This window comes from Taurulus bubalis (assembly GCF_910589615.1).
Source record: "Taurulus bubalis genome assembly, chromosome: 4".
In the NCBI taxonomy this organism is placed as follows: domain Eukaryota; kingdom Metazoa; phylum Chordata; class Actinopteri; order Perciformes; family Cottidae; genus Taurulus; species Taurulus bubalis.
The window spans coordinates 5,681,135-5,706,824 of NC_136592.1; the positions used below are offsets into that span (position 1 = coordinate 5,681,135).

Here is a 25,690-nt window from a genome sequence, read left to right on the forward strand (position 1 = left end):
GCAGGCTCTGATGAGAGAACAGACCAATTCTCATACATTTGTATTTCCTGGACACACTCCCTGCTAATGGATGCTGCCTCCTGTGACATCCTTGGTAGAGCATTACAGCTTCGTGCCATAACACACACACACACACACACACACACACACACACACACACACACACACACACACACACACAAGCCCACACATGTGCTCAAACACTCAAACAAAGAAAGGCAAACGTCAAAGCGAACTGCCCGTTACAGCCGTCCCGCCCGCTTACCCTCAATAATGGTGTGTGGCACCTGCATGAATAATGGACGATAATGTTGTGCTCCTCAGTCTTCGATGAATAATATATACATATATAAACATCTGTGCCTCTCCCCATCTCTCTCTCTCTCTCTCTCTCTCTCTCTCTCTCTCTCTCTCTCTCTCTCTCTGTACATTTCCTAGAGATGCCAATAATGGAGATGAGGGAAGACCGGTGTGGTGAGGAGTGAATGAAAGAAGAAGGACAGCAAGAGTCGAAGGTGGAGAGAGAACAAATCCGACAGAGCGGGAAGGTTAAGGAACCAGGAGGAAAGGAACCAGGGAGGAAAGGAACCGGGGAGGGTGGGGAAGATGTGAAGAGCTGCATGAAAAAGGAGGAGAGACGGAGTTGAGGGCAGATAGAAGCAGGAAGTGCTACAGCGGAGCTGGGAGGGGAAAGCGAAGGGACTGGTTAAAGGGAGGGAAGAAGCATCTGGATGGTCTCCACGGCGACGGCCGGCAGGTTAACCCCCCACCCGAAGATGGCCTCCAACTTCAATGACATCGTCAAGCAGGGCTACGTACGCATGCGCAGCCGCAAGCTGGGGGTGAGTGGCCCGTCTGTGTCGTCACATTTAACAGCACAAACACTCTATTGAAGTCCATTCAGTCCCATTGAGTTGGTTGCACAGGAAGTATGATCATGCATAATATGATGAATGATCACGTATCACCCCGGCGGTTGCTTTGTATTTTTAACACATCGCCGATAATATAGTACATTATCATTTCAAGTTAAAGTTACTGCAAGGAACTTTTCTTTTGTTGTTGATTTTGTCTGCCTTGATGTTGTTTTGAGCGGAGCTCGGGATGCTTTTTAAATCACCGTCTTCAATGTGTTTTCACAGAGACCTCTAATTGTTTTTACCTTACTTTCATGGTGTGCGTCTATGTATGTAAAAAGTCAAATGACCCCCCCAAAAAAGCAGGTTTTATCCATCCAATGTCTTGACAAATAAAACCAGAAAAATATGTTTCGTTTTTTTTTCTAAGTTGGGTGAGCCTCCCCTTGAGAGATGTTGATAACGGGGAGTGGGATAATGACATTGACAGTCCATTATTATTAGGAAACAGATGAGTTTGGGCAGACTGCCCCAGCTGGCTCAGGAAAACTAAGGTCTTGACCCTAAGCGTGTTGCTGAAGACCTTCCGTGTGCACGGCCTCCTCACCGCACCTGTCCCCTCTGCTGCGTGCACATGTCTGCTTGAGCCGCACGGGGAATGCTAATTTGAGGGAGCGTGAGTCACGTCGAGCCGGCAGGCAGTGGAATTCAACTCTGCATGACTCATATTAGGGGGAACGAACACAAATCAATTCGAGCCAGGTTCTCACTTCAAATAACCCGCTCTACTCCGCTATCGCTGCTCGCACACGCCGCCTGCTCGGGCTCTCAGAGGGCCGACTGATGGCGTTCCAGTTCCAGCGTCGGCGCGGCGCTCGGGGTATTACCAGAATAAGAGCAGCTCAGTTACTGGCTCGTGTAGAGACAGAAATGTGGCCGGAGGGGAAATAACGCACTTGCTTTTTAGTTCTTGACCGACTTTTCTGTTTGTCCTTTAAATGCTTTGTGTGTGTGTGTGTGTGTGTGTGTGTGTGTGTGTGTCACACAGTGAATAACCAAAACTCAACAACATGTCCTTGTAAAGTCCCTTGAGTCTTGAGATCTTTAGCCATGTTAGCAGCATGCTGGTTGGTCAGTGTGTCCACCAGGTTTGTTTGTTTTTTCCTTTTTGTGGTTGGGAAGAGAGAGAGAGAGAGAGAGAGAGAGAGAGAGAGAGAGAGAGAGAGAGAGAGAGAGAGAGAGAGAGAGAGAGAGAGAGAGAGAGAGAGAGAGAGAGAGAGAGAGAGAGAGAGACAGAGAGAGAGAGAGAGAGAGAGAGAGAGAGAGACACTCACAGACTTGGATTGGACACATTCATGTTCCTCTGATGATGAATTGAAACAACTTTGGCGATCCCCTGTCGTTTTTTGTATGTGGCACCATCTTAAGGTCAACGGTTTAATTTGTCCAATGCTTTTATTTATGACAACAACAACAACAACAACAACAACACACCACTAATGAGCATTAGGAGCAGTGGGCCGCCGTGAAGCGCCCGAGGAGACACTGTGGGCTTCAGTGTCTCGCTCAAGGACACTTTGACATGCGGTTAAGAAGAGCCGGGGATTGAACCGCCGCCCCCTTAAAGGATTACAGCTTCGATTCAGTTAACACGACTATCCGGGGGGAAACTGTTGTCTCTAATTCGACTTATTGTGAATTCCTTCACTTTCTAACCCTTATCTTCCAGAGTCTGAATGGGAGGAGACAAAAGGAGAAATGTCACCTCCTTGGTTTGAGGCGACACTGCAGGAACGTCCACCATTCACCTGTATCGCTTTTGCTTATTTGCCCTTTTTTATCTGGCTTCTCAGAGCACTTGTTCCTGTTGGATGAGTTTCAGGAGTTCTGAAAATGTGCCGCAACACATGAGCGGGTAAATGGTGTCGATTGGCCCAGCCGGCCTCTTTTTTTTTTTTTAACTTTAAAACAATACACCCACAAAATGTTATTAACTCATTTCATTTGCAGTACAGTTGAGCTTGGAGGGGAATTAACTGGACCGAAGCAATTTTGACTTTTACAGTTTCTCTCTTTGTGAATCTTTTCGCATTTTGGCTTGAACACTAACACAAACACATTTTTTTCTTCTTTTTTTTAAGTCTCTGCCTCCCTCTCTCTCTGCCCCTGTCATTTAATTGCTTTGTGTCTTCTTTTTCTCCCTGTGCTGTTTTTCTGCCCACAGCGCTGATTCTTCACATCTCATTCTTCTTTTTCTGCCTCATTATCCTTCCTCCACATTCTCTCTGTCATCTTTCTTTCTTTCCCTCTCTCTCTCTCTCTCTCTCTCTCTCCCTCTCTCACTCACTCTCACTCTCTCTCTCTTTGCCCTTTTTCTTTTGCTCTCTTATTCCATCTTCCTCCTGTGCCAGTTTTGCCAGCAGTCAGTCCATACGTTGTGACGTGTGGTGTGAAGCAGGCACAGTTTGGCATCAATGGAATGCAGCTGGCATGCTTTGCATATTAAAAACTCCAGTAATAAAAAAAAAAATCTGTTTTCTCTTTTACATGTTGTGCTTATTGCAGTGTTCAAGTAATTTGATATAGAATGTCATTACTTACAGTCAAGTGGGGGAAACGGCTAAGGTTAGCCACTTAGCTGTAATTATTAGTATTAGAGGGATGCACCAACACAATATTGGATACCTGGCTGACACCGACTCAAATAGCTGGACCGAGTGTCAGTGTCTATGGCACAGATCTCCTCAATTCAATTATGTTATATAATATACATTATATACTGGAATTTTAATTCCTGCTTTAGTTTTGACAAATTGGTTGCTGCATTTACCCTTGAATTCTTTTCCAAAGTTGCGTATTATTTGAATAATGAATAATTATTTTGTAAAGTCATTGATTGCTTTTTGATTCCTGTTGTCTGGTCAGCGTGAAACATGCACCAATACTAGCTGACAGGAAAGAACAATTAACCTATGGCGGCCGTGGCTCAGAGGTAGAGCAGGTCCTTCCAATCAGAAGATCGGCAGTTCAATCCCCCGGCTCCTCCATCAGATGTCAATGTGTCCTTGGGCCTAAATTGCTCCCGCAGGCTGTGGCTTCCGGTGTGTGAAAGGTTCGTAAGTCCTGAGGGGCATGGCAGCCCCTGCCATCAGTGTGTGAATGATGACATGAAGTGTTAAAGGACTTTGAGTGGTCGGAAGATGAGAAAAGCCCTTTACAAGTACATTATTAACTTTTCTGGTTCTCTACTTTTTCTACTCTCTTTTCTAGTGCATTACTGCCATATGTAGCCTACAGCGCCAACGTCTGACCAAACAACGCTGTGGCCGAGTTTACTCGCTCCAAACGAGTTACGGAAAATGAGCAAAAAGTAACAAATTACAAAAGTTAGCTCAAAATGAATTTGACAATTGAATGGAAACACACGCTACTAGCGACACCTTTCACGATATATGTATAGTCAATGTATCTTTTGTTAATACAAACATACTCTGGAGGGGGAGCAGTTTCAGTCAGTGAGTAACACGGTGTTGAGGGAAACCCAGGCCAGAGACTGGGGTTGAGACGAGGGCATGAGCACAACGAGGGAGTTACCCAAGTTAGTCTCCGCTTCCTTAGGGCAGACAGGACATGCACAGCTGAGGTCCTCCTCCAGGCTGGGTAGGTACACAACCGAAGTCATGCTTAATTTACCTCAGCGGGAAAACAACAAAGCCAGAGGAAAAAGCCCCAGACATGCAGAATCCAAGCGCACGCTGACTTGCCCGCTAACCTCGCGTGCACTGATGTACCCACGGAGCCCCGACGCTTCCACGCAACGGACTGTTTTTTACACGCCCTGCTTTGGTATTACCCAAGTTCTCTCAGCGTAATGAACTTCCGTATTGATGAGATTGATATTGATCAGCCTCTAGGCGTGGAACAGGGTTTCTAAACCCCCATACTCTCCTTTGCCAACCGCCCACTGATGACGCACGCAGTCAATGCACCACACTCAGATGGTTGATCGGCACAGCGTCTAAAAGCATATGCGAGTTGTGTTCTCACCATCTGTCCATTTGCCTATGTGTTCCCTGAATACTCTATAGATGTGGTGCATGTTCAAATATGGAGAGAACATACGTTTATCTTTAATACCTTTTAAGATCTTGCTCCTCGGCAGATGTACGTTATGTTTAAAGAAACGCACGGTAAATTATTCACTTCGATTAATAGAGGACGCAACACCCTGGAGCCTCACAGTTGGAATTAAATGTGACATCGCCTAAGGCCAGAGTAAACTTTGAGACAACACAGGCGTTGGTAAGAGCTCAGCTAACACGCAGGATATAACACTTCAGACGCCTCCTCCGCTCTCTGTTTATCTTTATCTGTGAGACAATAAGATACGTTTCACATGCACACTGGAGAGAGTATTTCCATTAAGATCCCTTCAGCTGTCGGCCAATGCACAGAATAAGTGGGTTTGATTAAAGGGCTGCAGAGACGCATGTGGCAGCTTTATTGTGTCCACAATTTCAGATTCTTGAAGGTCAAATTGAATCAGCACTGCTGCTACTGTGATTCAGGCGGTCAATCTCTCGGCAACCCGTCTCACTCCCGCCTTGCCAAATACCGCCGCTTGATCAGTGCCGCTTCGACGTCTGGCATCGACGCACAAGCTGTTGCTCTCAGCCGCATGCACGAGACTGATAATTATTTAAAAAATACTTAACTTCACTCAATCTAGCCAAAGAATTGTTTTTTTTCTTTTTCTGTGCACTATCATAAACCAATATACCAGTAACACATATATGAACTTCTTATCTATGTTCCCAAGGGTTTTCTGTATATTATACCTTTTTAAATTATTCAAATAGGCCTTGGTGTTGAGGAGGTAATCGGAATTTAGTATGGGTATATTAACCATTCAGATTTTCGGAAAACAGGGCTTGATGCCATAAGGTTAAACCACAAGTATTAGATTAACACTTAGATAATATACACTATACATGTTTTAATCAGTAGGTCGTCCTGCTCTTAGTCCCATGTTGAGTAAACCGATAGCCTGGGGCTTGGTGAGCTGTTAGCTTGAGGCTAATTGAGCTGTTAGCCTAGGGCTAAGTGAGCTATTAGCTTAAAACTAAGTAAACTGTTAGCCCGGGGCTAGGTGAGCTATTAGCTTGAAGCTAAGTAAACTGTTAGCCTGGAGCTAATTGAGCTTCCACACTGGGACAAACTGGCACATTCCAAAGCAGAGTTAGCTCTGTGGGATTATCCCCTAAAAATCTAAAATTGCTAGTGTTAAACAGAGTTTAAGTAAACAATGTAACTTGCATCACGGATGTTGTTGTCTGATAATTTATCCCAGGGTCTACCTTTAGCCCTGGGCTGTAAGAAAATGCATTGTGAAAAGTGTGTGCGTTTAAAAAAACAGGATAAAAGTAAAGTACATGATGGTCTTTTTACAGTTCAGCCTGCCACATCCAGTTTCTCTGCTCAGCCCAAAGAACCTGTAAATGTGTTTTATACGCCTTGAAGGCATCATTATGTAAGCAGCCCTCTGAGACTAATAGGTTAGCCAGCACTATCGAGTCTGAGCTCCCCTGATCTGGCATTCAGCTTCACCTCTCCTCTCAGCACCGCTCTGGCTGCCGGCGCTATGACCTCCCTGCTCCTCCACATAATATCCTCCCCCTGCTTCTCCTCATCTGCGGCTCCCTTTCTCTTTTTTAAGAGATAAATTCAGGTTGCTCAGTTTTGACATATAGCTTTGGACTTCCTTATGGTGCACTGCAACAATACAGTTTCATCTTCTGAGTTTAACGTTTGAGGTTTTCTTTTTTTAAAGAAATATCTAAAGGTGAAAATATAAGATTAAGAAAAGCTGGTATTCCAATAATTATCTTGTCTCAAATAATAGATGGGCACAAACAAATGCTAACTGGTTGCTAACAAAGTCGGATTGGGGTTTGTGTTACAATATCTCTGATGGGAAATTCAGAATAATAATTTCTATTGAGGAAAACAAAATATCCAATTAAGGATATCAGTGCATGGTGGGGAGGTGAGCTCACCTGTTCAGCAGCTGTGTGCAATGCTTTGGATTCTGTTGAGCCGGTTGACAATATAATAATATAATAATATAATATTATTGACAAGCGAGAGCTCTGCAATTTTAAATAAAGTCATTACTTTTTCGATAGGCGTCTTCGTGCAAATGACCCTTCTTCTTCACCCTCAGATGTTTGTATTTTCTACGTGCCCGCAAGGAATGAAACAAATAATGTATTTTATTATATAGATTCATCTTAAGGATGTTGCTGGATGGAGTACAGGTTTCCTGTTAGTGTTGTATATGATGACTACACATCTTGTTTGGGTGTAGCTGCAGTGTGCTGCTGGTAATGCTTCCCAGTAAGTTTTGCTGACTCACCAAACCTTCACCCTGATGAGTACTCAGTGCTGAAGTTTGAGTCTCAGGAACCACTTTGACGTCAACTGTTGTTGCAAGAAAGTGTGAGGAGAAATGCCAGTCTGAGCACAGAACCTGACACGTCAAATAGTCACAATGCCCTCATGCAGAGTGCTCATGTGCATTGTGCTTCTATTTCTGACATTTTCCATCAGGCATCCAAAGGCCATTTCTTATGTCGACAGTTTATGAGCCATAGCACTTTCAGCTCAGCAAATGGAAGTTTGCGTGAAGGAAAAAATGGACTTGTGAGTTGAGATGACATTTTGACCCCACTGGCACACACGCGCACTAACCACCAGTCAGAAATTATAGGAAAATTTGTATACATGTATTATGAAATGTGTGAATGCATGCACACTGGATTGTCAGCATCTCCGTGCTGTCGGCCCTCTGCAAATATATATATATATATATACATATATATATATATATATATATATATATATATATGTCTGCATGCAGATACATATTTGCACTTACTTACACAAGACATTGTGTTCCAAAAAGAATGACAGAATCAGTCGGGTGTTAATGTTCAAGCTGTTGTGTGCTGGTCCATTAAGGCTGCACCTCCTGCATTATGTTTCTAATGGGTTTCAATTTCCTGGTTGCCCCTGATTGGTTGACAACGCACGCTGAAAATAACCGGTATATTTAACACCCAAGAAATGTTGCCAGATTGGCAGATGTTTTGCCCCGTTGTTTGGCTTTAGGAAGTATTGTGTCGGTATAGCTGGGGTGAGTTTACAACATCACTGCCAGTGAAGATGTTTTTCTTGTTTTTTCCCCCTACTTTTCTGGCTAACAACATGTTTTTTTCAACCAACCTGGCAACACGGCAATAGCTAGAAGGCTACTTGAACGTGCTGGTCAACCATCATAGGCGCACCCACCAGCTTTTAGCTGGCCAGATTAGCTGGGACCAGTGGCAATTTGCAACAATTTGCTAATGATGTTATTGCAACGTAAGATTACAGGAATGTCTGTCGTACTGAGCTCCATATTCCTGAATACGTGTACATTTCATGAACTAAACAAATGTGAGGTTGGTGCCTAACGGCGGTTCCAGGGAATCCTCCATGCCACCTGCAAAGAGCTTCAGAGAGACGTGTTCAGAGCACCGGAACAAAAACCCAGACACACCATCGACGGTATGATAATAACATTGAAAACATAATATTCACTCTCAGTGGCTTCTACTACGTGAGAAAAAACTTTAAAAATACGAACGTTTAAAAATACAGAAAGCAGCCAAAACACACAGAGCGTCCTATACGTCCCCCCACCTCGCGGAAAAGTCCAAACCCTCAACCGTGTTCAAGTGTCAGTTAAACGAAAAAACATGTTTCTGTTACTCTTGCTAGTTGTGTAAAAAAAAGAAAGAAGCTTTTGCAAACATCTTAGCCGTCTACATTTTATAAGACCATATAGTGTCAAGTCAGGGCTTGATGTTCATCTTATGGTGGATATATTTGAAAATAAAAAATGAATTCAAAGTAATTTATTATGTTGCGAGCAAAGGGCATGGGTTTGTTCATGTTGGTAGGGACATTTTTAATGCATTTCTATGTGCTCTCTAACTCGGGGAAAGGGATGGCGTGAGTTGAATAAATGTTTGGACTGATTACAGAACAGCTCAGCTTCACTACATTTTGGCTCGTCTTAAAAAAGAAAGAAAAAGAGCTGCTTTTGTTTTTTTTTTTGCCAAAAGTGAGTTTTTTTTATTATACTACATTTCTGAGCAATGATCACAGGTTAGCTATCACCTTACGCTTGAAATGATCATATACTCAGATGACTGATGTTATTTATATCTGCCATCAGGTCAGATATCCCTTACATCTCACTCCTTCACTCCTACTGTACTTCCAGTAGAATATGTCCCTTCCTGTGTACTGTACCTTCCCAAATGTCCATGTGACGGCAGGAATGTCAAATGAAACTGTGTGAAAGTCTCTGCATGGTGGAATTCATGTAGAAAGTTTAAAGTATCATCTTAAAGAACATATGTTTTGCAATTGTTGGCACTTCTATGCAACGCAAAATGAAAAGAATAACATTTCATGATAAAAGTTTTGAGTATTGTTAACTTGAGCTCGTGTGACATTTCCCATCCTGTTGGTGCCACATTGATGCAAATATACATATAAACATCTTTGGTATGCTTTGTAAAGCAGATTGTCCTCACTTTAGATTAGGTCACCGAACATACTTAACTAATACTGAACTAACGAGTAGTAACTACTAAATTAATCATGAATTGCAGCATTGTTTTTATAATTTACTAACACTTTACAAATTATTGTATTAATCATCTATAAATCCTGAATACTTAATTTACAAATGGGGAATCCATCATTTATAAAGTATGAAACCCAAGCTTATTAATCAAAAGGAAACATTTATAACTGTATTTATGAATGAGCTACTAATGTACTAATGAGTTTTCATGTTGAAATAATGCTTCATAAATGATGAATTCATTGTTTATTCATGCTTTACTAATGCTAAATAGTGTGCACTTATTATAAAGTGCTACCACATCTTTGAGTGATGCCCCAGCGCCTCACTATCCTGTGCAGACGATAATGCTCCTGTCAATATTCAATGGACTTGTGATTGTATAGCGCTTTTCTATTCTTCATAATCCTCAACATTCGTACCCATTCGTAGACCGCAGGCACAGCCTTCGGGTTAAGTGTCTTGCCCAAGGACACATCGACATGGACCAGCGGAGCACTAGATCGAACCGCCGATCCTCTGATTGAAGGACGATCTGTTCCCGCACTGAGCCTCAGTCGCCCCAGTCAACAATGCCAATAATGCATTAGCAGTTGCTCAGTGATGCGCAGCACATTTTGGCTCACCACATATGATGGAATGGTTATGGGGGCTATTGAAATGACTCTGACTGCGTTTTCCACCTAACAGTGATAAGCGAAGCGCCCAGGTGATTACTCCGAATCATTATCTTGGTGGCTGTTAGCGCTGACCTTGCTTTCTGTGAGAGGAGCAGGCCAAAGTCATCGCCAAATATAGCAGACAGACAATTACGGAGTCAGTGTTGTCGAAAGGAGTCGCATGCGGCCGTTACTCTGCAGGCGTTAGGACGGTCGCTGCAGAGGTGGCGGCCCGAAGCTTACTGAAGCAGGTAAGATAAGATCAGATCAATCTTTAATGGCGTCCGTGGGGACATCGGGTGGAGCGGGACGCAGCATTCCCAGAGGCTCTGCGACAGCACATCGATCCGCCGTGCCCAGGGCTGATTGTCCTGCTCAGGAAAAGATGTGTCCAATCAGATAGGAATAGGTCGCACTTGTTTGGGCAGCTCGCCTCCCCGTCTGGGGATTGAACCCCGATGTCCTGTGTGATTGGCGGGCACCGTCGCTGATGAGGAGGGAGGGGCTTGTCTGCTTCCGAGACCACCAACGACATGCACTAGAGGAAGGCACCTAAGCAAAAGTGTGTGTGGCGGACCTGGAATCGACACACTGCAGTTGTCCGTGGTCAGCATTGAAGGCTGCAGTAGCAGTGAGCAGTGTTGTAATATGTATGACACATTCAACTCTCTGTAGGGATGTCACAAGAACCGTAAAGTTGATACCAAAATTCTGAAATTGATGTATTAAAACATGAATGGAGGCAGTGAAATCCCAATTGACGTGACCCTCATTTGTCCCTTTGCTGATAGTATCACATTGTGAACCACAAATCAGTGTTGTAGTCGGCTGGATGAGAGCTAGCAGCACAGTCCTGCACAGCTAAATAAGGAACTGCTTTGAGTGACATTTTGATATGATTCAGTAAGATTGTATTGGTATGGTAGATTGTAGATGTCCAAATGTAATCTTGGAAATATAGTTTTGGGCGAGATATGAATATTGTATCTATTATGTTTGTTTTTTATTTTTATCGTGGTATCTGATTGAGTATCGAGAACCGTGGAATTTTAGCTGGTATTGGTATCGCCGACTAAAATCCTGATATCGTGACATTCCTAATTGTCAGGATACTCAGAGCCTTTTGGCGACTTGCTGCTAAGAGCAAACGTAGTCAGCAGTGTCTCCCTGCAGCCACGTGGGCTGCATTTCCACTCACTTACTAATTATATTAATGTGGGCGACTGCGGCTCAGTGGTGAGCAGGGTCGCCCTTCAATCAAAGGATCGGCAGTTCGATCCCCGGCTCCGCTAGCCCATGTCGATGTGACCTTGAGCAAGACACTTAACCCTAAATTGCTCCCGTAGCTGCGCCTACGGTGTATTAATGGTTGATAATCTGATGTGGACCTTGCATGGGAGCTCCTCTCATCAGTGTGTGAATGATGCATGTAGTGTTAAAGCGCTTTGAGTGGTTGGAAGACTAGAAAGGCGCTGTACAGGTCTATTTACCATTAACTGTCAGTGATCTCACATGGTTTTTCCAGATCAGTGAACATTCCTCCTCCCAGGGCAGCTGCCGAGCCTTCTCTCAACGTGCATACGCTTACACATCGGGAGGATGTTGCTTATAATTGTGTAGTCAGCCTGATCAATAAACTAATGTGCCAGCGGCGCCTATTATGTTGACATTGAAATCAAATGTACTCCAAGGATTAATGTCTGCTCCCCCTTCCACTATCTGAGCTTCTTTCCCCCAGATACCAGAGTGGTGAGGTGTGGAGCGCTGACACATCGCTGTGGAGAAAGCTCTGGCTATATGAAAGAAATCAGACTGGCTTTTCAAAGGACAAACGCATTCGACTGAGAAAACGCAGTTGGCGTCCGTGGCTGCGAGCAAATAAATGCGTTGACTTCCACTGGACGGTTCAAAAATAGCAGCCCATTTTATAACTCAATAAACTCAAAACTCTCTGCCAGACTTGACCTTCTGGACATGACCACAGATAACTGAGTTGTGACTTGTACCTTTGTGATTTATTGCCGGTGTCATGTTCCACACTCTGTGTCTCCACCATATACATGTACTGTATATATCTGGCCAATAAATCCTGGGCCACTTGCTAATGTTTTCTACCCACTCACGAATAGCACACGGATGTGGAAAGTCACTTAGTTGAGGATACATTTGCGCTCTTTGCTAGTTAAGGCCCTTACATAGCTTGGCAAGCTATTTACACTTAGTTACATCATCATTGTTTACACATTGTAAAAAGGTCCATACATATTTGGCATAATTAATTTCTTGAATGTTTGAAACTAAAATGCGATCCAAATCTCTCATTGCACCTTTAAGCACACACACACACACACACACACACACACACACACACACACACACACACACACACACACACACACCACCTCCCTTTGTCTATGTCAGATGGGCTGAAGAAGAAATGCGGGCTCAGCAGGCTTGTGATGCTGTGGCAGCGGGACGGTTTGGTTGCCGTGGCAGCATGTGGAGGCGGGGTGGGAGATGACGTATTGCTCTCCGGGGAAAACAGCAGCCGGTCAGAAGTCAATTATCCCACTTCCCTTGTTCCCCCTCTCTCTCTGTAATTGTATGTTCCTCTTTCGATATTAAAAAGATTCAGAACACGCCGTGTCCCAGCGCTGATGCAGCTGTTTTGACTCTGTGTTCAATAGTCTAGTTCTGTTGTCTCTACACACTCATGAACTGTTTTCATGGGACTATTCATGACTTGTATTGTATGATTCAGTGTTTGTATTCAGAATCACAGTTAATAAAGTTGCTCATAGATCTACTGTTCTAGACTTCTCCTGCTCAAGCCCGTTGAAATCCTGCCGGCTCACCTGAATGGCATGAACATATTTTACTCAAGACTTCCCACATTGGGTTCGAACCATCCATCCAGCCGTTATCCAAACCGCTTATCGTATTTAGGGTCGCGGGGCGCTGGAGCCAATCCCAGCTGACATTGGGCGAAGGCAGGGTTCACCTGGACAGGTCCCAGTCTCTCACTCACATAGAGACAGACAAGCATTCACTCTCACATTCACGCCTACGGGTGATTTATAGCCTCCAATTAACCTGAGCTGCATGTCTTTGGACTGTGGGAGGAAGCCGGAGAACCCAGAGGGAACCCACGCTGATACGGGGGGTTCAAACCAAATGGATCAAATTATTTTAATGCAGTCATCTGGTGTGTTTTTGACTTCACTTTACAGCTTTTCTTTTGTGATAGTTGTGTACGCATCGTGTGACCTGCAGTCCAGAGATTCAGCCGTGATCATCCCTGCATATTAGATCTGGTGGTTATTAGAATTCACATAACTGTAGTTACAGACTAACTTTTGCTTTTTTAGCACTGTCAGGGTCTGTTTAGGGTTCAGAGTTGGTTGTTTTTAGGTCCAGGTTAAGGCAAGGGAAACTAAACTAAAATGAGACGCGTCAACACATGAGACGCAAAATGAGCTAGAGTCCAAGTCTTTGAGCTAGAGTCCAAGTCTTTGAGCTAGAGTCCAAGTCAAGTCCAAGTCTTTGAGCTAGAGTCCAAGTCTTTGAGCTAGAGTCCAAGTCAAGTCCAAGTCTTTGAGCTAGAGTTCAATTATTTGAGCTAGAATCCAAGTCAATTCCCAAGTCCAAGCCCAATTAATGGTGTTATGTAGGTTCTATAATTGGCTGCATACCAGAACACGGCAGAGCTGTATCTCAGTAATTCAAAGCATGTGTTATGTCACCCCTCCTTTATCTTTTGACTTACAGTATCAGCTTTGATAAGGTGGTTTTGTATGTGATCACTTTAAACAGGTTATTGCAATGCAATTAGGAAAACACACAATGAATGCTTTCCTTTAAAGTAGATCATCGTATTAAAAATGAATAGAACATAGGGCGTGGAACATTAAAACTGTACTGTATAACACTGGCTCTCCAACTAATGACAGCACATAATGTGCTTTATCTTAACACATCACTAGCCCATCAAACCTAGACATGCTCACAAGTATTGTTTTCACAAGTAAGTCTTTGAGGAGCAAGTCTTTAAGTCAAGTCTCAAGTCTTTTAGTCACTGTGTGTGCCACTTTAGTGCGACTTGTCCTCATTTCTGCTCAACACCAACACATTCTCTCGAAAACCAGGGTTCAGAGCAAGGTGACAGATTTCACAGCATATCTGTATTTTAACAATCACACTTCATCCTGATGAAGTTGTCATGTCTTGCAGTTGGGAATTCAAGTAAACTGCTTTCCATACACACGCGATCCATTTCTATTACCTCTCTCTGATTATTTTGGCTTTGTTATCCACGTAGACATTTAAAATGTGTGAATTCAACATTTTATGTTGAGTATTTCTTTCTTTTTTTATCCCCAATGTTAAGCAGCTTGTATTATAGAGAGGAAGCAGCTGGGTTGTTCATTTCCACTGTCTTCTTAGTCCCGGTCCCTCTCAGCCACAAACCTCCCCCTGCCACCCTCTGCGTCTTGTACCAGCACACACACCAGCACACACACAAAACAGTGTGTGTACCAGCACACACTGTCTTGTATTCGGTCCTCTTTCCTTCATTATTGCTTCATTATCTCTTGCTGTTGTCATCTGTTCTGTTCTCTGTCTCCTCCTCTCTCCTCACATCCTCTCTCTATTTCCTTTGACAAAATGTAATGGCTTTTTTAATTGTAAGTCAATTTACCACAGCTGCTATAGTCTCTCTCTCTCTCTCTCTCTCTCTCTCTCTCTCTCTCTCTCTCTCTCTCTGTGGGTGTGTGTGTGGTAATGTGATTCTTAACACTCCTGAAATTGGTAATTTAGCGTGCTGTAGCTCTCACTCTAATTTCTAAATCCTTACAATAACATGAACAGTGTGAGGTTGAAAACCGTCACATGAATGTTATATATATATATATATATATATATATATATATATATATATATATATATATATATAAATCAGGGTTTAGTAGATAGCATTGCAAACATGTAATGAACGAAGCCTCAACAGTCAGGAACAGATTTACTGTTCCTCAAGGGTCGATTATGTATTTCACTGGATTTTCTGAGGACACGCACTTTGTTTATTATCAATTTTGCAGGAAACAGTTTACTCTTAGGTTTTTTTTCTTCTATTTGTACTTTTTTCCTTAATTTGTCCTGCGTTGAGGCCTGAGGGCAACCGTGAAATGAGCTCAATGTCACATACACTTGACCTCCTCTCATATTACTCACGGAGCGCTTTTCTTTTGTTTTTTTTAGCATCTAGCTTCATGTCCAACCTTGTTTCCTACAAAAGGACATTCTCATACGAATAACTGCATTCTCAACTACATTTTGAGGCTATACATCTCCCGGGTTACAGTCATGGTTTTAAACACATGGTTAACGTAGAATGCGGAAATTAATTTAAATCGTACCTGGAAGAAAAGATGACATATGTAGTGGTGCGCTTCTGCCTCTTGTGGACGAAATTAGTTTTACAACAACAAAGACAGACCAAAAAAAAATGTTCACCAGCCAAATCTTTTTTGCCGACCTGTTTCACAGATGAAAAAAAGGAAATTGTTTTAAACCATCATCACAGAAGAGAACTCTATTTAAATCAGACTTAGAAAATAGATTGCCAGAATATCTTTTTCTTCTCGCTTGCCATCCTCCACATCATCCATCTCCCTCCTCCCCTTCATCTCTCCTTCCCCGATATCACTTTGCCCATCCTGCGTTTGAAGTAATCGGGTCTCTGCAGACAAACTGCGAGCAGCGTTAAGCAAAGTTAAAGAGAGGAGGCGGGGGGAGGGAAAGACGACAGAAAGTGCTAATTGCTCCCTTCTCACATCTTCAAAGATGAAACTGATGCAGAACAGCTCGGAGTTCCTCATATTCCAGAGGGGTTTCGCTCACATTACAGCTCAAGAAAATGATATTACCCCAGACATGGCGTTAGTGGTAACCTTGAAGTGCTGCGTCGGCAGGAGACTTGGATGGATACATGGGCATTTTGAATAGTGAGCTTTTTTTTTTGCCCTTCAGTCTAATATGTATATATTTATCCGGAGGTGTCACACCGTATCAACTAAAGATACCGCTAAGCTACCTTGCCACAAAGTGCATTTAGACTGTTTATCTTTCCACGTCTATTTATTTTGCATGCATCTTTAAGTTAGTTCAGCGTCATGTGAAGTCCTGCCTTGCAGATTTACCTCAACTTAAACCCATGGAATTGACTTATTCCAAGTGCTGATAAACACAAAAGAGGTTGCATTTCATTTCTGCACCTAATAGCTCAGTTTGTTGTTTTCTCGTGTTTTCTAGGACAAGTGGAATGAAGCCAGAGGACATGCAGTGTTTTTTCAGAAAGTCACTTATTCTTTCCTGGACAAAGTTTATCTGGGGCTGGCTCTTGCAAATGTTTAAGTGTTGACTTTCCAATAATGTTTTAGTTGAGATGGATTTTTATTTATTTTTCAATTATTATTCACGACCTTTTCTATGTGTGACGTAGCCATTCTCAGCTAGTAACAGTATTAACGATAAATCAAGTATTGATTAACAGGCAAACACACATTGCATCATTCCAGCAAGTCCACATATGATAGCATACATCCCATAATGTACTGTACACACAGTCGTAGTGGTGTAGGCCTTTTTTTATTTCTATAGTTAGAGGCTTGTTAACTTGTTTTTGTTCTGTCACATACGGTTTGGGTTTTAATCAACTTATTGTTTTTTTGACAAAAACTAAATGATTATTGAGTATTACATTATTTTTAATAAAAACTGTGCATTTATATAACAGATCTATCGGCGTTGCTGGCTGGTGTTCAAGAAGTCATCGAGCAAAGGACCTCGTCGTCTGGAGAAATACCCTGATGAGAAGTCTGCCTACATCAGAGTCTTTCCTAAGGTAGGTGAGTGTGTGTGTGTGTGTGTGTGTGTGTGTGTGTGTGTGTGTGCGCGTGTGTGTGTGTGTGTGTGTGTCAGGTATACTCTGTTCTGTAGGAGAAAACCAAAGCCAAAGAGTTGACAGACACACAGTGACATCAATGAAAGCAGTCAGCCTTCACTTAAAAGACCTTCTGAGCTCAGCGAGAATCAACAATCCTTCTTCTTCTTTTTCTCTTTTTCTTCACTCCGTCTCTCTCAGAACTCACTCGTCTTTTGTTCTTCTTCTTCTTCATCATCATCATCATCATCACCACATCTCCTTCAATTGACCTCCTGCTTTCACACTCCTCCATTTAACGTCCTTCAACACGCCAGGGGGGCTTCAAAGGACGCTGCAGAGAGACTTTGCTCTATTTTTTATAATCCTTCTTTATTTTCACTGTAAGCACAACGATAGAACGCATGAGAGGTTTCACAGAGGGGTTTCACTTTTGTACAGCACAGTAGTTTTATTTCATACAAACCAATGAACTGGCTAATGCTGTGTTCTCACTGCGAGCGACAAAGCTACACAATGGCCCGTGTGGACAGCTCCTGAGCTGTCGTTGAAGTTAAATGGGGAAGAATATGTTCTTCCTTCCATTCGTTTCTGGAGAGAGAAGGGGGCCGTGAAAGAAAACCAGGCGGCAAGAGCCGATGCCGAAGTGTCTTGAACTTGCATTATCTCTAATGGCCATCAGGGGGCGACTCCTCTGGTTGTATAGAAGTCTATATAAATGACTCCACTTCTCTCTTGATTTATTCCCTCAGTAAACATTGTAAACATGAGTTTATGTCTCAATCTCTAGTTTCAAGTCTTCTTCAATACAGCGTGATGTTCATTTAGTAAATTATGGTCATTTAGAGTCAAACGCAGGGGATGCTTTAGGGCGGGACTTACTGTGATTGGCAGGTTGCCACCACCACCAGAGCTGTATGGTGCGTCTAAACGTCACTCTTCCGCAATTCAAACATGGTAGCTTCTGCTCACCAGTTGCCAACATTTTATTTATTCTTTTTTAGTATTTTTTTGTGCGTTTTCCTACAAATGTTCAGCAGCACGAGCGATGGAAGCCCCTGCTGTATTTGGGCAACAAAACTACTTGTAGGAAAAGGTTTTAGGTTGGGTTAAATTAATATTGACAAATAAGTCAACATTGATTTTTGGTTTCACACGGGACATGAACAGCTGTCTGCTGGATGAAAGTTGTTTTTTTAGACCCACTCCTCAACCTCCTCCCAATGCTGCGGGCTCACAGTTACATAACAATTGATTACACAAGAACATCCTGACTGAACATATCATAAACCCAACACTTTTTAAAATTCCACTTTAGTGGATCTGATTATCACGTTGTCTTCAGACTGAATGCGACAAAAAAAAATCTCCTTTATTTGCACACATTTCACAACTGGAGAGGGCTTCTGCAATACTTGATGCTGAAAAATAACTCCTCACACTATAATCCACTTTGTTCACCTTTTTTACCTCCGACCTGTTGCCTAGGTGACAGAGATTAGCAACGTCAAGAATATCACGCGGTTGCCTCGAGATACCAAGCGACAGGCGGTGGCCATTGTGTTTACAGACGACACCGCACGCACCTTCACCTGTGAATCAGGTAGCGTATGGACACACACACACACACACACACACACACACACACACACACACACACACACACACACACACTAAACATACCCTCAACACTTGGTACGCTCCACCCAAGTTTAGCATGCTTTCTTCCTGTTATCGCACCAGACATGTGGGGCATGTTTAGCCTAGCTTAGCATAAAGACTGGGAGCAAGGGCAAACGGCTAGCGTGGCTCAGTCCAAAGTCAAAATAAAAACACCTATCAACGCCTCTAAAAGCCACCGATTAACACGGTGTGTCTCGTCTGGGTAATATGTACGCAAACAGACGTGTAAAAAGCACAATGCGACGTTGTGATTGGGAAGTACGTCACATGTGGAGAGTTTCAATGTGTACCGTAGGAAGCTGAGCACAGTTACTGAATCTGGGTGTTGTTCACGAATAAATAGTTGAGAGGGATCAACATGTTTTCAGTCTCTGTCCTTAGTCTTAAAACATCTGCCCGTAGAAGAGGTCGGCATTTCACCATTTGACTTCTTTCTTCTGTGATCCTTGATTCGGTCCCTCTCTCTTCACAGAGCTGGAGGCAGAGGACTGGTTTAAGACGCTGTCAATCGAGTGTCTGGGGACACGGCTCAATGACATAAGTATGGGAGAGCCGGACCTCCTGGCTGCTGGAGTGCAGTGTGAACACACAGGTAGTTCACATACACACAAACACACAAAATCAGCAGGTCTGTGGTTTAGCGTCGGGCCTCCAGCTCATATCTGAAATCTTAATTGCAACTCAAACTACGCTGACGGCCCTGACTTTGCTCCTGTTGCTCCTCGGCCCCCGCAGAGCGCTTCAACGTGTTCCTCCTGCCCTGTCCCAACCTGGACATCTACGGGGAGTGCATGATGCAGATCACCCACGAGAACATCTACCTGTGGGACATTCACAACCCCCGCACCAAGCTGGTCACCTGGCCGCTCTGCTCCCTGCGGCGCTACGGACGCGACGCCACCCGCTTCACCTTCGAAGCCGGGAGGTGAGACCTGGGAATGGGATGGATGACTGGATGCATGCAGGCTACACACACAGTGACTTTGTTATAGCAGTGGGTTTTTAAAGTCCAGCATTGGGGGAGAACGCTAAGCGTCAATGTACGTCCTCTGACAGTGCTTTTTCTTGCGTCTTAGTCCCTCCCACCAGGGATGCATGGAGAGTTGACGTTGAGGAGGACATTTCTAGTCACATCAAACCCAACGACGCTCAGGAATGATCAGCCTCACGTGACGGAATGAAAGGATCACAATACATTATATAAATATAGTTTCTTGCTGAAAGACAGACAGACAGAAATATCTGATGAAACTCATGAAAAGACAAATCTTTCTAATAAATGAAGAAAGTTGTTTATGGTCCTTTTGTTGTTCAGATCAACAATTAAAATATATTTTAACCCCAATGGTGAATCAGAAAACAAATAAATGATCATACAAGATAAGATAAGATAATCCTTTATTAGTCCCGCAGTGGGGAAATTGCAGGATTACAGCAGCAGTGCACACAAGAGACACATAGTAAATAAAGTAATATAAAGAAACAGTAAAACAGTAATAAAAAACAGTAAAGAAGAATACAGTAGCAATATTAAATATACAGATGGAATAAAAACATTTAATAAGTACTTAAATGTATTATATATTGCACCAGATGAATGTAATTAAAGTGGCCAAAGTCATTCAAGTGTTCTAAGTGTTTGTGGTCTACTGGGAGCTCCGCTGGTTGTGCAGCCTGACAGCAGCAGGAAGGAAGGACTTGCGGTTCCTCTCCTTCACACTGGGGGTGAATCAGCCGGTGGCTGAAGGAGCTGTGCAGAGCTGCAGAGTGTCCTGCATGGGGTGGGAGGTGTGGTCCATCAGGGATGAGAGCTTAGCATCATCCTCCTGTCTCCCACCACCTCCACCACATCCAGTGACACCCAGCACCCTGCTGGCCTTCTTTACCGGTTTGTTTAGTCTCTTCCTGTCAGCTGCTGTGATGCTGCTGCTCCAGAAGACCACTCCATAAAAGATGGTTGATGCCACCACAGAGTCAAAGAAGGTCTTCAGGAGCTCCCTGCTAGATTGCGTGTGTGTGGTAGTGATTTACTTTAGTTTAAGATCTGATCAATCAGATGCAGCGTCCGCTCAATAACTGAGATGAGGGGGCCGTTAAAAGACCTCCGTGAAGGCTGCTCTTGTGCGTCCTCGCTCATGACTCCTCACAGATCCCATCCTTGTTCTCGCTCATCAGAACCCAAATTAGAGCTTTTGGGACGACCTTTGAGATGGTGATGCAGAGCAACTTCCGGCTCGAGCGAGGAGTGAGGAAAACTTAAATAAGAGACTTGAGACTCTTTTCTCCGACTCTCACCCTCGTTTCCACCGGCAACAAGTCACATGACACGATCCCAAAGGATAATAAAGCACGTTGACGACGCGATATGATTACATTGCTGCAGTGTTCTCCCTCAACACTGGACCAGTTTAAAACTGACTAAATGTATCCGCTAAGACACAAAACATTAAGAGATGAACCTTTTCATATGAAACGCCAACCGTGTGCACTTTGTTTGTGAGCGTACGGTCAGTCCAAGGATACCTCTCTCTCTCTCTCTCTCTCTCTCTCTCTCTCTCAGTCCATGAAGAGATTGATTGAATAGATTAGACGATGAATCAATGCTGGGTCTGACCTCCTTATCTCCTCCTCTTTGATAAAACCTGGCGAGCTATGATTGGGTCTGGATGCAGATAAAGGTGTCAGTGTGTGTGTGTGTGTGTGTGTGTGTGTGTGTGTGGCGAGAGAGCCCTCTGTCTGTGGGCGTGTTGTACTGCATCACCCCCAAAGACTGGGTCTTGTTTGTATTCATTTACGACTCGTCCACTAACTTCATTTCCTGAAGCTAACGCGTCCTGCTAGCCTCACTATGGATGGAGACAGAAATGCACGTGAACTAAAACCTAGTAGAAACAGACTGTTTGAAACCAGTTAGTTTACTATTAATGTACTAATAGTATTATGTACAAAGTTTTAAGTCATCTGGGAAAGAGCACCGTGGGCGAACAGAGGTGCACTGGATCTCGTCTCTCGCCGGTCATGAATCTTGGGTCACTTTGACACCTGTTGTTCAGGTCATGTGGTCCGGAAGTGATAAATTGACTGACAAAAAAACAAGAGTCAAAATAAAGCATACTTACGGAGTGACAGGATGCTGATTCATTAGACAGTTTTGGTGATCCTGCATCATCACCCACGTGGGGAAATTGACTGACAGCAGGTTGTGCGTCACTTTACTGGACCTGATGTGTGTATTAATGCTGACACAAAGAAATGCCTGGTTATTGATGTGATTATTACTAGCTGAGCTGTTCTGTGGTATCTTGAAGTATGGTTACCATGTGCTCGGTATGTTTTACTCATTTTAATTGTTAAAATATACAGAGAAGACCAGCTCAATACACCTCTGTTGAGCAGCTTCATACTTTGTGATGTATCGGTGATGGATTCATTGTTTGGTCAATGAATATCTTTTGGAACTCTGTATTTGTCCCGTCGTTTTTGGTAGCATGCAGGTAAACAGTACGTGTGGAGCGCAAAAGAGGGGAAACGCTTCAGGCCAAAATGTATTCTTGGAACCCTGCGGCTATCATCTGATGATGATTTAGCTGTTTATTGGCCTGTAAACTGAATACTCGTGAAACAATCCGGTCGTAGAAGTCGTCTCTCAACTCAACTACATTCTCACGTCTCAAGTTGCTAATCGAATGGAAGAGGAAGTCCTGGCCTTTAGGCTAAAGGCTAAATCGTCATCAGGCCGATAACCAATGGGGTTCCGAGATTGTTCAGCTTGTGACTGACTTTGAGATACACCTCCGATCGGACCGATAGCAAATATGTGTTTGATACTGACTCAAATACCTGCATCGGGTACCGGTGCCAATGGGCCGATCTGGTATTGGATACCATTATTTTAATAATTAACCATTTAGAATATTTTTATCTATTCATTTATTTGTTACATTTTATTTTGCAAAATTAGGAACGCAATATTTAAGTCAAGCCTGAAGTTGTCCTACTTATAAAATAAATGGTGCCAGTCTCTTTCACACAGTGAGACATACAGCATATTAAATAAAATCCTGATATTGGATCCATATTCAGTATCGACCGATCCCCAAAGCCCAGATATCGCCATCGGGACTGAAAAGGTTGGATCGGTGCATCCCTAGTGTATTAGTTTGTAAGTGTGAACGCCAAATAAGAGGAATCAATGGATCGCGTCTTTCTTTGGACCCAAAGGGAACATCGTCTCATTTGCATTTTTGCATCAAAATGTAGGTTTGGACGCGATGTGAAACAACCTTAAAACTGACAATGCTTCCGTGTTTCCATTAGATTTGTGTCAGGGGACACTGAATCATTTATATTAAGTGTCGAGGGAATAGGAGCGTATTAACATTTTCCAGACAATCCTCCATTATACTGTATTGGCCATTCTGTGCTGTTTTGCACACTAGCTTCACACTGACTTGCTGTTATGTGTAGGATGTGTGACAGCGGTGAAGGCCTCTACACCTTCCAGACCAGAGAAGGAGAGCAGATCTACCAGAGGGTCCACTCCTCTACGCTGGCTATCGCAGAGCAGCACAAGAAGGTCCTGCTGGAGATGGAGAAGAACAGCAGGGTGAGAGCCCGGCTAGAGCTAAAAGAGAGTGAATAGGTCTTACATCTATCTATCAGGTGGTTAGCAATATGACTCATTAATTAATGCTAATTTACTTTCTATTTATTTTGTAATTTACTTTCTATTTCAAATGTAATTTTCACTCACTATGTTTACGTGAAGCCCAGATACACCAAAGCAAGTACGTACAAAACCTACTTGGCAGTAAACGAGATTCTGATTCCAATGTAGTAAAAAGCTTTTTACAAAAAAAAGATCCAGCAAAAGTTCTATAAATGAAGTAGTGAGTAAATGTGTTAGACTAATTGACCTGAGCGTGTGTGTAATGTTACATTTGCATCCTGTCGCTGCAGAAAATTATAAACATAAAGTTGTGGCAGTTTTCTACCAAAGAAGAGTTGGGTTGTATGAGTCACTCATCAATGGTCTGTGTATTATCTACAGAAGATGACGGCCGGCATGCCAGCAGTTTGGAGAAACAGAGGGGACCAATGTAATGCTAAGGAAGGGGACAGCAGCTAAATATATTCTGTCGACACCTAAAAATCCTTACCAGTTTAAGAGTATGCTATATTTAGAATAGTTGTACTGCTTTACCTTGCTGTCAGACATCTTTATTGATAAAAAAAGTCATTTCGCCTCGTAGAACACGGGAGTTGCTGTTTCGACCGCTGCCTCGGTTTGCTATTGTGTGACTGGTGAATCCGAAATAACTCTTTAAAAACATCATACTGGTACTCCGTGCTGGTACTCTTTTCTGTTTCTCCAAACTGAGGGTGCGCAGACAGACATCTACAACAGGTACACTGACTATGGAGTGCCTACCGCTCTTCGTTAAAAGGCTGAACTATCCCTTTAAACAAAACAAAAATCGCAGACATTATAAATTGCAGTGCTTCATACTTGAACTTAATTCCTGATGTTATGTCCTATCTTTATGACTCCCAGTTGATGTCTATGGGTTCAGAGCCTGGCTCCTACCCCTGCACCCCCACCGCCATCCTGCCCCGATCCGTCTACTGGCACCACATCACTGGAAACCAGACCGGCATGGATGGCAGTGGTAGGCCCTTACACAGACCTTCAGACCATTTTCTTCTTCTCATGTAGCTTATTGCATACTATGTATAGTTCAAAAGCATGACAACTCATTTCTCCGTCTTTTGCTATTGTTCCTGAACCTCATTTCCTGGCACCAAGCAAACCTGCTGGCACCAACATGGCAGGAAAAATAAATCTCTCATGTAGGGTGGCTATGGCTCAGTGGTTAGCATGCCCGTCTTTCAATCGGAGGGTCTGTGTTTTGAACCCCGGCTCTGCTAGTCCATGTTGTTGCGTCCTTGAGCAAGACACTTAAACCCTAATTGCTCCCCGTTGCTGTGTCTACGGTGTATAGAGCAAACATGTACGTCTCTGTGGATAAAAGCGTCAGCTAAATGTAGTATGTTAGGGTTTTGCCTCTTTCTCTTAAATATACGGTTGAGATAGAAACTGAAATACAACTTTTAATACAAATAAAGCAGAGTGGTTACTGCAGTAGATTTACAGGTGATTCTTTCCAATGATGTAATTCACAGCTTCTCATAAAAGGAAAATATGTTCCTTTTGTTTGAGTTGTGTAAAACTCCTGTAGCTATCAAAAGAAAAAAGATAATACCAGGAATAATACCAAACTTAATCTGTCAGATTTAATTAAGATTAATATCTTGGATTTGGGTTTTAAATAATAGTCCAGCAGTTTGCACTACTTGGTTATTTTTCAACATCAATTTAATGTCTTGAGTGTTAAGTACATAGCTGGAGTCAGGACAGGATTAGCTTAGCTTAGCAAACAACTAGAAAGCAGAGGGAAACAGCTAGCCTGGTTCTGTAAAGTGATAAAGACACAACTACAGTACCAGCAACCGCAAAAGTAAAAGCCGTGTTTGTCCTCTGTCTGTAGGTGATGCTGCAGAGGACGACCTGCTGTCCACCCACCTGCCTCCCGACCATCACGCCACGCTGCCCCTGGCGAACGCACATGCTCAGTCCCAGCCGCACATACACAAACAATCACCAAGACACTACCCCACGTACCCCAGACAGTGACACACACACACACACACACACACACACACACACACGGAAGAAGATACAGACGTTGAAAAAGACGCAGAGACAAATGAAACACATGCGCATACATGCATGCAGGCCCACACAATTTACACACACACACACACTGAAAGAAACACACACTGTCCCCTC

General features: G+C 43.2%; 1 protein-coding gene across 1 annotated transcript; it reads left to right on the forward strand.

The window, feature by feature from the left end:
- Positions 1 to 776: 776 nt before the first annotated feature.
- On the forward strand, positions 777 to 25,534 carry dok4 (docking protein 4; the record flags this gene model as incomplete). Its single annotated transcript, XM_079217176.1, has 8 exons — positions 777 to 842; positions 17,011 to 17,118; positions 18,646 to 18,760; positions 19,313 to 19,432; positions 19,576 to 19,765; positions 23,308 to 23,446; positions 24,395 to 24,509; positions 25,389 to 25,534. 8 exons carry the CDS (start codon positions 777 to 779, stop codon positions 25,532 to 25,534), a joined length of 999 nt encoding a protein of 332 aa, XP_079073302.1.
- Between the last annotated feature and the right edge of the window lie 156 nt (positions 25,535 to 25,690).